Source organism: Gekko japonicus, unplaced genomic scaffold (assembly GCF_001447785.1).
Source record: "Gekko japonicus isolate JY-2015 unplaced genomic scaffold, Gekko_japonicus_V1.1 scaffold2827, whole genome shotgun sequence".
NCBI classification, from domain to species: Eukaryota; Metazoa; Chordata; class Lepidosauria; order Squamata; family Gekkonidae; genus Gekko; species Gekko japonicus.
Genome location: NW_015163172.1, coordinates 198,818 through 211,807, shown reverse-complemented (window position 1 = coordinate 211,807; position 12,990 = coordinate 198,818). Strand labels below are relative to the sequence as shown.

Here is a 12,990-nt window from a genome sequence, read left to right as displayed (position 1 = left end):
GTTGTGTCGTCTGAGTGTTTTACATTTTCTGCGATCTTTTCCATTATAAAGGTATCCCAGATTTTTGTTAGCCAGTTTTCCATCGTGGGAGCTTGTTTTGCTTTCCATTTTGCTGCAATACACATCCTTGCCGCTACAATAAAGCTTAGGATCAACTCTTGTCGATTGCGCTTTTTTGTTAGCCAGTTTTCCATCGTGGGAGCTTGTTTTGCTTTCCATTTTGCTGCAATACACATCCTTGCCGCTACAATAAAGCTTAGGATCAGCTCTTGTCGAATGCGCGGAATTGTAACATCTTGCCAGATGCTTAGGAAGAGAACTTCAGGCGTTAGCGGTATCTCAAAGCCCGTGATAATACATGTTAGGACTTCTCGCCAAAATTTAGTAATGGCTGGCCATTCCCACCAACAGTGGGCGTAGTCTCCTGTTTGACCACGCTTCTTCCAGCATAGTGGCGTATGCGATGATGTGGACAGAGCTATTTCTTTTGGCGTCATGTACCACCTTGTGAGTTATCTTGTATGACTGTAGCTTTGTGGCAGTGGTTGTTGAGGTGACCTGTTGTGCGGACCATTCTCGTTTCCAAGCGGCGTTCGGGCGCAAGCAGTTAACGAAACGTCAGTTCGGATAACTAGTGACTTGCTGCACTGTGGATTTTGTCAGCTGGTTTCAAAAGGGGGTTAGACGTGGTCATGCAGGACCTGTCTGTTCAGGGTGAAAGGGAACTTCCATGTTCAGAGGCAGCGAACCTCTGAGTACCAGTGCCTTGCTTAGGAGCTCCTAGGTTTATCTGGTGGTCCACCATGTGAAACACAGTGTTAGATTGCAGGTCCTGTTGGTCTGATCCAGCACTGCTCCTCAGATGTTCAGAAAAATTCTGGGTCCTGTCTAATGTTCCCTCTAAGCTGTGGAGTCTTGTGAGCAAGAATTCTACTCTGTGAGCCACTGGCATTAAAGTTGTGAGCAAACGATTTGGCTGCTGCATAAGTTAGTCTGCTCTGGAGCCATCCTGCCTGAGCTAAGACAAAAAATTGTGAGCCGGAGGCTAAAAAAATGTGAGCTAGCTCACACTAACTCAGCTTAGAGGTGATCCGCTTGGCTTAAAGCTTGCATCCCTCCCCCCTTGCCCAGAGGCATTTATTCTAGGTGGCACATCTGGTTGGATAGCAGCTGTGGTTCTAGAGGGGTAATGGAACAGGCCAGCCTGCTGCTGAAATGCCCATACTTGCCATGCGAGCGACCTGTGTCTTGAAGTGATTTGTACCTCCGTAGACAATGCACAGTCTTGGCATCTTGTGGCAGGGACCAGTGGTTATTGCTCCAAAAAGCCCTGGGCAACATGAATGCCACACACACATTGGTATAGGTACTATTGAGCACGTATGGATTCTTTTGGGCATGCAAATGGCGGGCAGTGAGCTGTCTGTTGGACTCCTCTGAGCAACCAATGACTACTCTGACTCACCCAGCCCTTCTACCCCAATGCTAACCTTTGTATTGTCCGTTTTTGGTGCCCGGAGAGCAAGGAATGCATGCAGGAGGTTCCATCGGACTCTTCCAGTTCTACTCTCTGAGTCAGGGTGGCCAAGAAAGCGTAGATCTTGGCAGGGGGTTCAGCTTGGCTTCCCAGTTGGGGAATGTTCGTGGTCATCCTGACGGCTGACCTTTAGTGGTAACCTAGCAAGGGAATGCACACAGGGGCGAGGGCCGAAGGAAGGCCATACCATGACTTCATTGCTAGGAGTTTTCAAAATAGGAACTGATGGGAAATCACCAGGATGTGACCCTCTTGTTTCCTTGCAGGGGTGTCCTTGAAACAACAATTCCCAAAATAGGGGGGGGGGGGGGGGGAGAGGCAGGTCATCTGTATAGAACTAGTCTAGATGGTACTTAATTTCTGGGCATCAGGTGAAGTCAACAATCGGGAGCATTTGTGGAGGAAGGAAGGTTGTGAATTTTTATCGGTTTTGACCACTGTTGCGTGTTCCACTTAAACTCTGGTAGTTTAGTTTGTCTTCTTAGCGGAATGCTTTAGATCATGTAGATGCACCCCTTTGTCCACGGCGCGTGGCTCCTCAGGGACATCTCGGAACGAAATGGATGGCTTTGGATGCATGAGAGTTGGGTACAGGGGCGTCTTGGTTGCTTTGGATGCTAGGATTCTAGGACAGCTTCGGGAAGTATTTCTGAGAGAATGCGGGAGTCGCTGTTTGGCATTATCTCACAAGGCAAAATGTAAAAAGAAATCAGAGCCACGGAAAGGTTCTGTGCGTGTTTTACAAGCCATCCCTTCCTGTACGGGAGAAGTAGACGTGGCCATCCCTCTGGGGGGGAAAACAACCCACCCCGGTTATTGTCCAGTGCCACATGGCAGGTCAAGGAAAGGATTTATCTGGTGAAGGATGGAAGGGTGGGAATGTGCCGAGGTCAGGCCTGTTGGCCATCCGGAAGCAAACTTCCTATGTGGAGGAATCCTGCAGAGGGCTTTACACAGCGACAGGCCGTCCTTCTGGGATGCGGTTGATGGCGCTGGGGCCGAAGTGGGAGGAAGTGGCTTTGCTGGGGCTGCGTGAACGGCTGTGGCGATGGGGGAGGCTCGGTCTTTTGGTAAACGGATCTCTAGGTTAGGAACAGGAGTCTGTCTCCCTAGCTGGTCTCATCTTCGGAGTTTAATATTTAATCTGGGCAGTGAAGCTCGGTGTGCTGCTGCAGTGCTGCCGAAACCGGAGCGTCTCACCTCTGCATGCGTTCGCGCAGAGTTTTCTTGGCTTTTGAAAACCTTTTTGTTGGGGGCCACAGCTGGGCGGCTAGGCATGCGTTTTGCGTGTGAGAGAGGTTCCAGGCTATGAACCCAGGCGTTTCTTTTCTTCTTGCAAACTGTATGGTCCAACAGTCCAGTGATGCAAGAGCTGTGGTACCTGTTGGCGAGCGCCCACGTTCGTTCTGGATCACAGAGCGAGGAGAATTCAAGGAAAAACAACAACAACAACAAAAAAATCCCTCAAACTGCGTTTAATCGCACCCGTCCAAAAATACGGGAAATACCGATATAAGTGAAATTGAATAGACGTGTCAGGTGTGAATAACTGTGGACGCTTCCAGAGTTCATCGCCTGTCCTGCCTTTGAGATCAACGGCAGGGGTCCAGCTTAACAACAACATCTGACTGGAAGGAGGTGTCTTTCTAGAAGCATCTGTCTAGAAGGTTCCATTTATGGTCGGGTGAGCAGAGCAGCGTAGTTTATTCAAGGCATTCCGACCGGTTGTGAGCGTCACACTCCTTAAGGGGATTTTTATTCCTCCGCCGCCCACTTTCAGAAAGGGCGGCGGGAAGTTTAAATAAAGAGAACGTGGTCTTTACAGTACGGAGTTGTTTCCTGTTGCCCCAGAAGGTTGGACCAGAACCAACGGGTTGACTTTAAATCAGAAGAGTTCTCGGCTAAACATGAGGAAGAACTTCCTGACAGTTGGAGCGGTTCCTCAGTGGAACAGGCTTCCTCGAGAGGAGGTGGGCTGTCCTTCTTTTGGAGGTTTTTAAGCAGAGGCTCGATGGCCATCTGACAGCAGTGCGGATTCTGTGAACTTAGGCGGATCATGAGAGGGAGGGCAGGAAAGGTTGCAGCCTCAGGGCTTAGTTCTCATGGCCCTTTCTGACACGTCCAGGGAAATGCCGATCGCCACTTTGGGGTCAGGAAGCCATTTTTCTCCAGGCCAGTTTGGCTAGAGATCCTGGAGGGTTTTTTTGGTCATCTTCTGGGTGTGGAGCAGGGGTCACTGGGAGTGTGTGTGTGTGTGGGGGGAGGTATTTGTGAATTCCCTGCATTGTGCAGGGGGTTGGACTAGATGACCCTGGGGTGTCCCTTCCCAACTCTAGGATTCTCTGATTCTAATTTTGTCCGTCACCCAGGTCCCTTTTTTGCCCTTTTAGCACATCTGGAGAAATTAATCAAAATTTGCTGCTAAGGAATCGGTGTATGCCCTAGCCTCTTTTAATCTACCTCTTTGCAAAGCATATCTCCTTGTGCTGTTTTGAAATATTCTTTACTTTGAACTTGATAAGAGTGTGTTTGGTTTTCTCAGGAGTGCCGTTTTTTTGGCCAAGGTGCCCTTCAGTTGTCTTTCGTGCGCTTTCAGCCTCTCTGACTTTGAGGTGGAATAGAACGAGGTTTCTGTCTCCCGTGGGTCGTCCCTACATGTGTGTTATGAAGAAACATGCAGTTTAGACGAATGTCATTTTTTTGTTTTGTTTTTTATGTTGCTTATGGAAACGGAAGGGTTTGACATCGATGGTTCTGGAAGCAATCAAATCTGGCAACTTTTCTTAATCCAGAGAGCACAAGGCAGGTTCTTCTTGTTTCTTATAGCGCTTAAACTTTTGCTAGGTCCTCTCTTGCATTAACAGTTTTGTAATGGCCCAGGCTGGTCTGGTTTTGAAAGCTAAGCAGGGTCGGCCTTGGTTAATATTTGGATGGGCGACCTCCAAGGAATACCAGGGTCATGAGGCAGAGGCAGGCAAGGGCAAACTACCTCTGAACGTCTCTTGCCTTGGAAACCTTACAGGGTCGCCATGAGTCAGCTGCGACGTGACGGCCCTTTGCACCACCACCACCGCTTCTGTTCAGCCTTCCTTTTCTGTTTTAGCCAACCTTTGGTCACTTCGTTGGTTTAATCGGTTATACTCATCACTGGTATCGCCTGGCTTCTCTCTCCTGCTTTCCCTTCGGCCTCCCTCGATTTCTCTTGCTCCCACTTCTTCATTTGCTCTTCCCTCTATCCGTGCCCTCCCCCCCCCATTGCTTGGCTTGACTTCTTGCCCTTTGCTCCTTGCCACAGAGTTATTTGCCCTTCAACAGCTGTCTCCTTTCCATGGGGCATTTAAATGCCTGGCGAAAACCCGCCCGGTCCCGCTGGCGTTGCCTGCGAGAGATCTCGCACACGCCTCCCTTTTTCTCCCCACTCCCTTTCCCTCGGCTACCTTGTGTCTGTCTTCGGCTGGTGAGGCCAAGGGCAGGGCCTGTGCCTTACTCCTGCTGTGTGTCGAGTGCCAAGTCTTGGTTGGCTCGCTGGGAATAATAATTAACTCCTGGGCCCTCTAGCAGGAGGGAACAGCCTTGCACTGGCATGACTTCCTCGCATACGGATCCTTCACGTGTCCCGGGGCAACCGGCAAGCATTTTTCCCAGGCGGCGGCGTGTAGCCTTGCTGTCGGCACGGGACTGCCGCCCTTCCGAAGTGGGTTGGGGCGTGGTGTCCAAGCGCGGCTTGTGCTGGGGGCGAAGGAGGAAGTGTTTGTTGTGGATTAGAGAGCGCTGGGTGCAGGGGACGGGCGGTGGGAAGCTCTGGGGTTGCAGAGTGGGGGCGTGGATCAACACCTGGTCTCCTTCCTGTGTGCCGCATGGCTTGGGCGTGGGGGGCTGTGGACCATCGGCAGAGCCCCCGCTTCACACGCAGAAGGGCCGAGGTCCAGCCCTAGACCTCTCCGGTTATCTTCCTCTTCCTGAGGCCCTGGAGAGCAGCGGCCCATCAGAGGAGGCCACGCTGAGCCAGTTGAGCCAACAGCCTGATCCCCGCCGTGTGGCAGTTTCGTAGGCCCCTTTGCTGAGGAGTGGTGGAGCACCTGCCTTGTAGGCAGAAGGTCCCAGGTTCAAACCCCGGCATCTACCGTTAAAAACGTCTGGGGGGGGTGTCAGTCCTGGGGAAAGCCTTTTCTCCTCCTCAGACCCTGGAGAGTCACTGCTAGACGGACGGAAGGTCTGCCTCGATGTAGGGGGAACCTCGTGTGCTCATGTGACTTAGCGGGGCAGGTAGAACATAAGAACATCAGAGACAACAATGTTGGATCAGGCCAAAGGCCCATCCAGTCCAACACTCTGTCTGTCACACAGTGGCCAAAAGTACCAAGTGCAATCAGGAGGTCCAGCAGTGGGACCAGGACACTAGAAGCCCTCCCACTGTTGACCCCCCACCAAAGCACCAAGAATACAGTGCATCACTTGCCCCAGACCGAGAGTTCCTATCTATACCTTGTGGCTAATAGCCCCTGACGGACCTCTGCTCTTAACATAAGAACATAAGAGAAGACAATGTTGGATCAGGCCAGTGGCCCCTCCAGTCTAACACTCTTCTGTGTCACACAGTGGCCAGAAATACCAGGTGCCCTCAGGAGGTCCAGCAGTGGGGCCAGGACACTAGAAGCCCTCCCACTGTTGCCCCCCCCCAAGCACCAAGAATACAAAGCATTCCTTGTCCCGGACATAAGAGAACATGAGAGAAGCCAATGTTGGGTCAGGCCAAAGGCCCATCCAGTCTAACACTCTTCTGTGTCACACAGTGGCCAAAAACACCAGGTGCCGTCAGGAGGTCCAGCAGTGGGGCCAGGACAATAGAAGCCCTCTCGCTGTTGCCCCCCCCCAGACATAAGAACATAAGAGAAGCCCATGTTGGATCAGGCCAGTGGCCCATCCAGTCCAACACTCTGTGTCACACAGTGGCCAAAAATACCAGGTGCCACCAGGAGGTCCACCTGTGGGGCCAGGACACTAGAAGCCTTCCCACTGTTGCACCCCCCCAAGCACCAAGAAGACAGAGCATCCCTTGCCCCAGAGCCCCTATCTATACCTTGTGGCTAATAGTTCTCAGGGCTGCATCGCTCGCTCCAAACCGTGTTTCAGAGCCCGAGGAGTCCAAAGAAGGGATGTCAACAAACCTACAACCACTGAGTCTCTTTTTACTCTTCCATCAGGCCAATGAGGTGACGGACAGTGCGTACATGGGCTCGGAGAGCACCTACAGCGAGTGTGAGACCTTCACGGACGAGGACACCAGCACTCTGGTGCACCACGAGATGCACGACGAAGTGGAAACGGACAGCGCCATCGATTCCACCGTGCACTCGGAGTACGCGGATCCCATTGAGGAGTCGGAGAACGGGTAGGTCCCTCTCCCTGGCGAAGCCAGGCTGGGGCGGAGCAGAGGGCGTCGGCAGCCGGAAAAGAAGGCGCGGGGGGGGGGGCTGCCGTGATCTCTCCCCCGACCTGCCTGGCAGGGTAGCTGAGGGGATAGAAGCCCTGGGGGGAGGGACGGCCTAGGCTGCCCTGAGCTGCTTGGAGAAAGGTCAGGGGGGGAACTGATCAGCAGACTCTGAAGTTAGCCAGCAGGAAAACGTTGGGCCGTTGCTGAAGTGGTGAGGATGCCGGTCCCGTGGGAAGCTTCTCAAGGGGCCTGGTAAGGGTGCAAACAATTAAAAGCATCCAGCGCTTCAGGGAATCTAGCGAAGCCGGTCACTGATTTCAGTGAAGCTTGCGTACGGTGGCATGGCATGGAGCGGTTAGAGAATCAGCCTAAGGGTCTGGGAGACCCAGGTTCGAATCCCCTCTGCCGTCGAAGCTCGCTGGATAGCCCTGGGGCTAGTCGTTCTTTCAGCCCCACCTACCTCACAGGGATGTTGTGAGGATAAAATGGAGGAGGGGAGAATGGCGCTGCAAGCCAGTTTGAGTCCCCGGTGTTCCCCCTCAGCTGAGAGAGTGTGAGCCAGCTCACAGCTTTTTAGCCTCCGGCTCACAGATCTTTGTCCTAGCTCAGGAAGGGATGGGGCTCCAGAGAGCAAACTCATTGATGCAGGAGACAAACAGCTCGCTCACAACCTTATTGCCAGTCGCTCACCAAGGAGGATTTTTGCTCACTGGACTCCGCAGCTTAGAGGGCATTCCCTGCTGGGGGAGAGGAGCAGGGGATAGATATCCGAGCCGACACGACCGACCGCCCTGGCCTGTGTTGAGGAGTGGGCGGGTGGTGCTGCTTGGACTCTGCATGGCCTCGGGTGCAGAGACTGACGAGATTGCAATACTGGGGCGCAGGGAGGATGGCCAAGCTGTGGAGCTGGCTTCGGTCGGTGGTCCTTCCCCTGCCCCTTGCTCACTTGTTCACTCGCCCGCTCGGAGCCGGGGCTGAAAGGGTGGCTCGCCATCGGAGGCCCTGCAGCTTAAGACGGGGAATGGGATTAACCTGTCAGCCGGGGCGTTCTTTGCCGAGAAGCGCTGGGCTTCGGGCGGTTGCTAACCCTCCGTCCCTAATCGGCTTCGAGGTGGCCGTCCGTTGACTTCTGAGCAGGGTCCGGGAGCCGGGAAAGGGTGCTGCGAGCGGAGAGTCCCACAGAGGCACGATTGCTCTGGCGACGCCGGGAGGGAAACTCCGGCCCCGCGTCTCTGAAGAGCCAAGCGGGATTGATAGAGGTGTGTTAGGAGAAAGAGGGAAGCTGAACTGTGGCCAAAGAGTGCCGGATCTTCCTGTTCGGCTGGTTTGCCTGTTCTTGGCTGGACAGTCCCATGCCGAAGAGAAAACAGATCCTCTTGTGCGGATGATGCGGAAGAAGGCAGCGAGGTAGGTTGACCAGGAGCCCGGAGTAGATCCAGTAGGAGGAGGCAGGAACCAGAGTCCGCCCTGCTCGTCCTCACACTTAGATCGGTCTTGGGAGGGGGGGGTCCCCTTAGTAAATGTCCCGAGAGGGTTAACAGTAGACTGCTGCTTTGGAAACGGCTGCCTGTCTTCAAGATCTAAGTCATGTAATGGACGAGGGGAGTTTTTCACAAATAACAGACCCAGCAATGGGTAAAACCTGTTGGTTTTCTGCTCCTCTGAACCTTCGGAGAAGGGCTGACTCTTAAGGGCAAAGGTTTATTGCAGCGGCTGCTTGAGAGGGTAGCCGGGCTGTGTGGCCGCGGATGGGCTGAGGGTCACAATTACCCCTGGTTCAGTTACCTGCTCGGGGGGAAGACTTGGCCGCCTTGGGCTGTGTGTCTCAGGCATGTTGTGTCTCTGGCTGACCTGTCCCAGACGCCTGTGCTGAGGACATTACGGCATAATCCTGCATACGCCACCCTGAGCTCTTCAGACGGAGGGTCGGAGATATAAATGTGGTAACAGGCAACAGTTCACAGGTACTGCAAAGTATCTGTCAAGTTTAACAGCCTCACATCATCGCAGAGCATACAGGCTTGCATGCTTTAATATTCTGCCATCAGGGGTGCTTTTAGGGAGGTACCGCCAGTTACCCTATGTAGACAGGCTTTGAAAAGATATAGAATCCACGACACACACCCTACTTCATTGCCCCCTCTATAGGGATATCCGATCTCGTTTTATTCCTCCACTTCTAGAGGGTAAGAGCTGGGACTCTGATGACTCCATTGTTCACTTTCTTCTGCTCCATTCTAATTGTGAAATAACGGAGGCTGTTGCAAAATTTTTATTTTATGCAATCAGAAGACGAGGCTGATGCATCTTGGTATTTTCCCGTATTTCCAGGATGTTTTGTGCTTTCGTGCCAATAAAGTTTTTGTGTGTGTGAGTTCACAGGTAGTGGCCTTGGGGGGGGGGGAGGTCGGAGGGCCCCTTCTTTTATGAATTCATAGTAACTGAGCTGTTGCTGAAAGACGAGAGCCTCTGTTCATTGAAAAATACACGCGGCCGGTGGACCCGAGTTTACAGTCAGCAGAGTGAAATCGGCATGGACATGAACTGGGAAAACGCGGTTTGTGTAGGCTCATGGTCCGTGGCCCCGCAAGCCCCGCTGAAAGTCCCTTTAAACAGGGTTTGCAGAAAGCCCAGTAAACAGCTGGGCCGGGGAGCAGCCTGCTCCCCTCTGCTCAGTTGTTTCGGGCTGCCTTGTGTAGTCCCTTTAAAGTTTAAAGGGACTGCACAAGACAACCCAAAGCAGCTGAGTGCTGGGGATGCCCGCGCCTGCTGCTCAGCTGTTGTGTGGCTTTGGGGGTGGGCAGAAAGCAGGGGCTTGAGTTTTCTGCTCTATCCACAAACTGCCATGAACGGCTTTAAAAGTTCGTGGAAGTTCGTGATGGTAGACCCGTCACGAAGTTCGGTTCGCGACCCACGAACCCGTGATGAATTTTGGTTTGTGGTTTGTGTTGGGGTTTTGGAAAATAAAACTTGTAATTCAGCAGAGATAAAATAGCTTAGCAGTGCCAGAGTAAAATAATTCAGGCCCAGAGTCCATGTGTGATTAAAATAGAACGTTTTTACTAAATTCTAGCATGGGGAAGGGTAACTGGGAAGAAAATAACAACAGAGCTAAACAGCCACATCTTCACACTACAACGGCTAGACTAGAAGAGAGCGATAATGGCTTCTCTACTTCTTCTTGAGAACAGCAAACAAAGAGAGGAAGAGAAGCCATAAAACGCAAAAAACACTTTGACACTTTGCTTCCAATGAAACTCCTAGATCAAGAAGAGTTTTCCCGGGCTCCTAGCATCTAACAAGCATTGGCTAAATGAAACACATGTGACTTCCTGTGACAACACAAACAAACATTTAACCCCAGATACACTGAAGTGTTTTTAACGTGTAATACCCAACAGTTTGCTTTGTGCCAATCCCTACAGTGGAACCTTTGTGGGTCATGGGAGAAATGGATTCTAGCAAGTCGGCTTGGGCTGTCTGACTTGAGATGGGGGTACAAGCTGCCCGGTGGTGCCCTAAATATGGGTGATTCTCAGTGGAGCTTGCTATTTCTCAGCTTAGCAGATTCTCCCCCCCCACCCCGGTCGTCATCTCTCTCTCCCCCCCCCTTTAAAACCCTTCCCCACTTGGTCCCAGAGGCCAGAATCTATACAACTGCAGAAAGAAATGACCAGGAGAAAGAGGGTGGGAAATTGCAGAGGAGAATTGGGATGTACAGGAAGGGTCAAGTATTTTCCTCCACCACCACCACCACCGCAGCCACACAGGCTTGGTTCGTTGTCCCCTGCAATTGTTGCGTCACCCCCTCCAACATGTGGCTAACTGGGAGGCATATTTAGGAGACCTCTACGCGCTACTGGAAACCTATAATTTCTCTCCCAACAGACTTCAAAGGATTCAGCAACTGCTGGCTTCGTAACAACAGTTGCTCTGACCTTGGTGGGAATTAGCTGCTTGAGAAGAGCCTGGATGCACATCTCTGTAGCGCATTTTTCTTTCCCACGGTGTTTCCTCTTGACCACCACCTCCTTGCCTTCCCTCTTTTGCAGCCTTGCGCCTGTCTTCAGGAGTCGAGTGCGGCTATTTTGTCTGCAGGCACAAAAGTGATAGCACATTTATATCTACAGAATAGTTGATGATTCTGCATATCCCCTTTTGAAACAAGGCAGGTGCGGTGCTGTCTGGGTCCTCTGTTTTGTTCCACGTCCGGATTCCTAGTTTGCAAACCCAACTCCTAGAGAAACTCATGAAGCCAAATGCCTGTGCTGAGGGCTCCCATCTCCGCTCAGGAAGTACAGCCCGCAGTGAGCTTGTGAGATGGGGGACGGTGGTTTCTCCTTCTCCCGGTGGAGACTGGAGGCCGTGTGGTTTAGCCCAGCTAACTGGCACCCAAACCTGGCATTCCCTGTGATCGGCTGCGCTGTGTGCCAAAGCCGTGCTTGACACGATGAAACGGGCAGGGAGGTGCGTGTGAGTAAGAGAAAGACCTGCCCAGGAATGTGTGTCGTTGATGGGTTACAGGACTTTTGCCCTCTTCTGGACCCTTAACAGGATTAAGCATTCCTGGAGTGCAGTCACAGTTGAACTTTGGAAGGACTTGCTCTTGGTCCTGGGGCCGCGAGGCTCCATCGTTCATCGTACGCTTCTGTGCCCTGTTTTTGGGTTTGTCCCTTTGCAAGTCCAGTGCGGCTGGTTAACAGAAGACTTTGCTTATTGTGCTTAGCAGAGTTAGATTTGTTTGGCCCATGCATTTATGGACACACTGCTTTACATCGTTTGGATCCGTGGTGGTAGCTTCTGCAAGGCAGTGTCTACACGAGTGGGCAGACTGTTGACGTAGCCCCGTGTCCCGGTGCGTGTGCCACTTGTGCACTGCCCTGGGGCTGGTTGGGTACCTGTGGCACGTCACCGTGAAGCTGAGCTGCGGGTTCCTCAAGATGGCACCAGGGTTCCCTCTAAGCGGAGTTAGTGTAAGCTAGCTCACAGTTTTTTAGCCCCCAGCTCACACATTCTTGTCTTAGCTCAGGAAGGAGGGCTCCAGAGCAAACTAATCTATGCAGTAGCCAAATGGCTCGCTCACAACTTTAATGCCAGTAGCTCACAAAGTAGAATCTTTGCTCACAAGATAGCATAGCTTAGAGGGAGCCTTGGATGGCACTGTGGCTGCTGCTGTCGCTGAACTAGAATGAGTAGAAGAGAGAGAAGAGATTGGATTCATACCCCATGGCCCTTCACTACCTGAAGGAGTCTCAGAGCGGCCGACAATCTCCTTTCCCTTCCCCTCCCCACAACACACACCCTGTGAGGGAGGTGGGGCTGAGAGAGCTCTCTCGAGGACTGCCCTTGAGAGAACAGCTCTGAGAAAGAACTTGTGACTGACCCAAGGTCACAGCAGCAGCTGCATGTGGAGGAGTGGGGAATCAAACGCGGTTCTCCCAGATTAGAGTCCGCGCTCCTAACCATGACACTGAACTGGCTCTCTAAGGAGATGCTGGTGAAATACCCAGATCTTGCAGCATGTGAGGCAGACCTCAAAGACCTCTTTGGATGAGGGAAACCATCCAAGAAGATAGCACAGGCAGCGTACAGACATCTGAAGGAAAGGAAGCCTAATGTGTGCCTTGGACTTTGGGTCTCTTGGCCTCCTCCTCTCCACTGTCCCATGTCCCCCCACAAGTCCTGGCCGCGGCCTGAGAGGGGCTGTGTTCTCCACAGGGAAGTGGCAGTCACGCTTGGGTACGGCGCACCTGCTGGTGGCAACAGTCTGCTTCTGGCTCTTCCTTGTCCTGACTCTTCTTTTCCTTGGACAGATCTCATCCCCGCGACCTCCCCTTGAGCACGGACATCAACAGTCATTCCATCGTCACCGTAATTAGCGGGGAGGAGCAGTTTGAGGATTACGGGGAAGGGAACGAGGCGGACCTCTTCTCGGACAGTTTGTGCAACGGAGAAAGCAGCTACGCCAGCTCGTCCTTCCTTTCTCCCAGGTAACAGCCAGTCTGCAGCGGCTCCTTTT

At 52.5% G+C, this 12,990-nt stretch overlaps 1 protein-coding gene across 1 annotated transcript in view; it reads left to right on the top strand.

Moving 5' to 3' along the window:
- Window positions 1-6,729: 6,729 nt before the first annotated feature.
- LOC107106884 (rab11 family-interacting protein 3-like) overlaps window positions 6,730-12,990 on the top strand; it is a 39,914-nt gene continuing 33,653 nt past the window's right edge. The window contains 3 exon segments of the mRNA XM_015407098.1: window positions 6,730-6,956; window positions 11,334-11,336; window positions 12,827-12,961. Coding sequence (XP_015262584.1) covers window positions 6,769-6,956; window positions 11,334-11,336; window positions 12,827-12,961 — 326 coding nt within the window. The 5' untranslated portion in view covers window positions 6,730-6,768.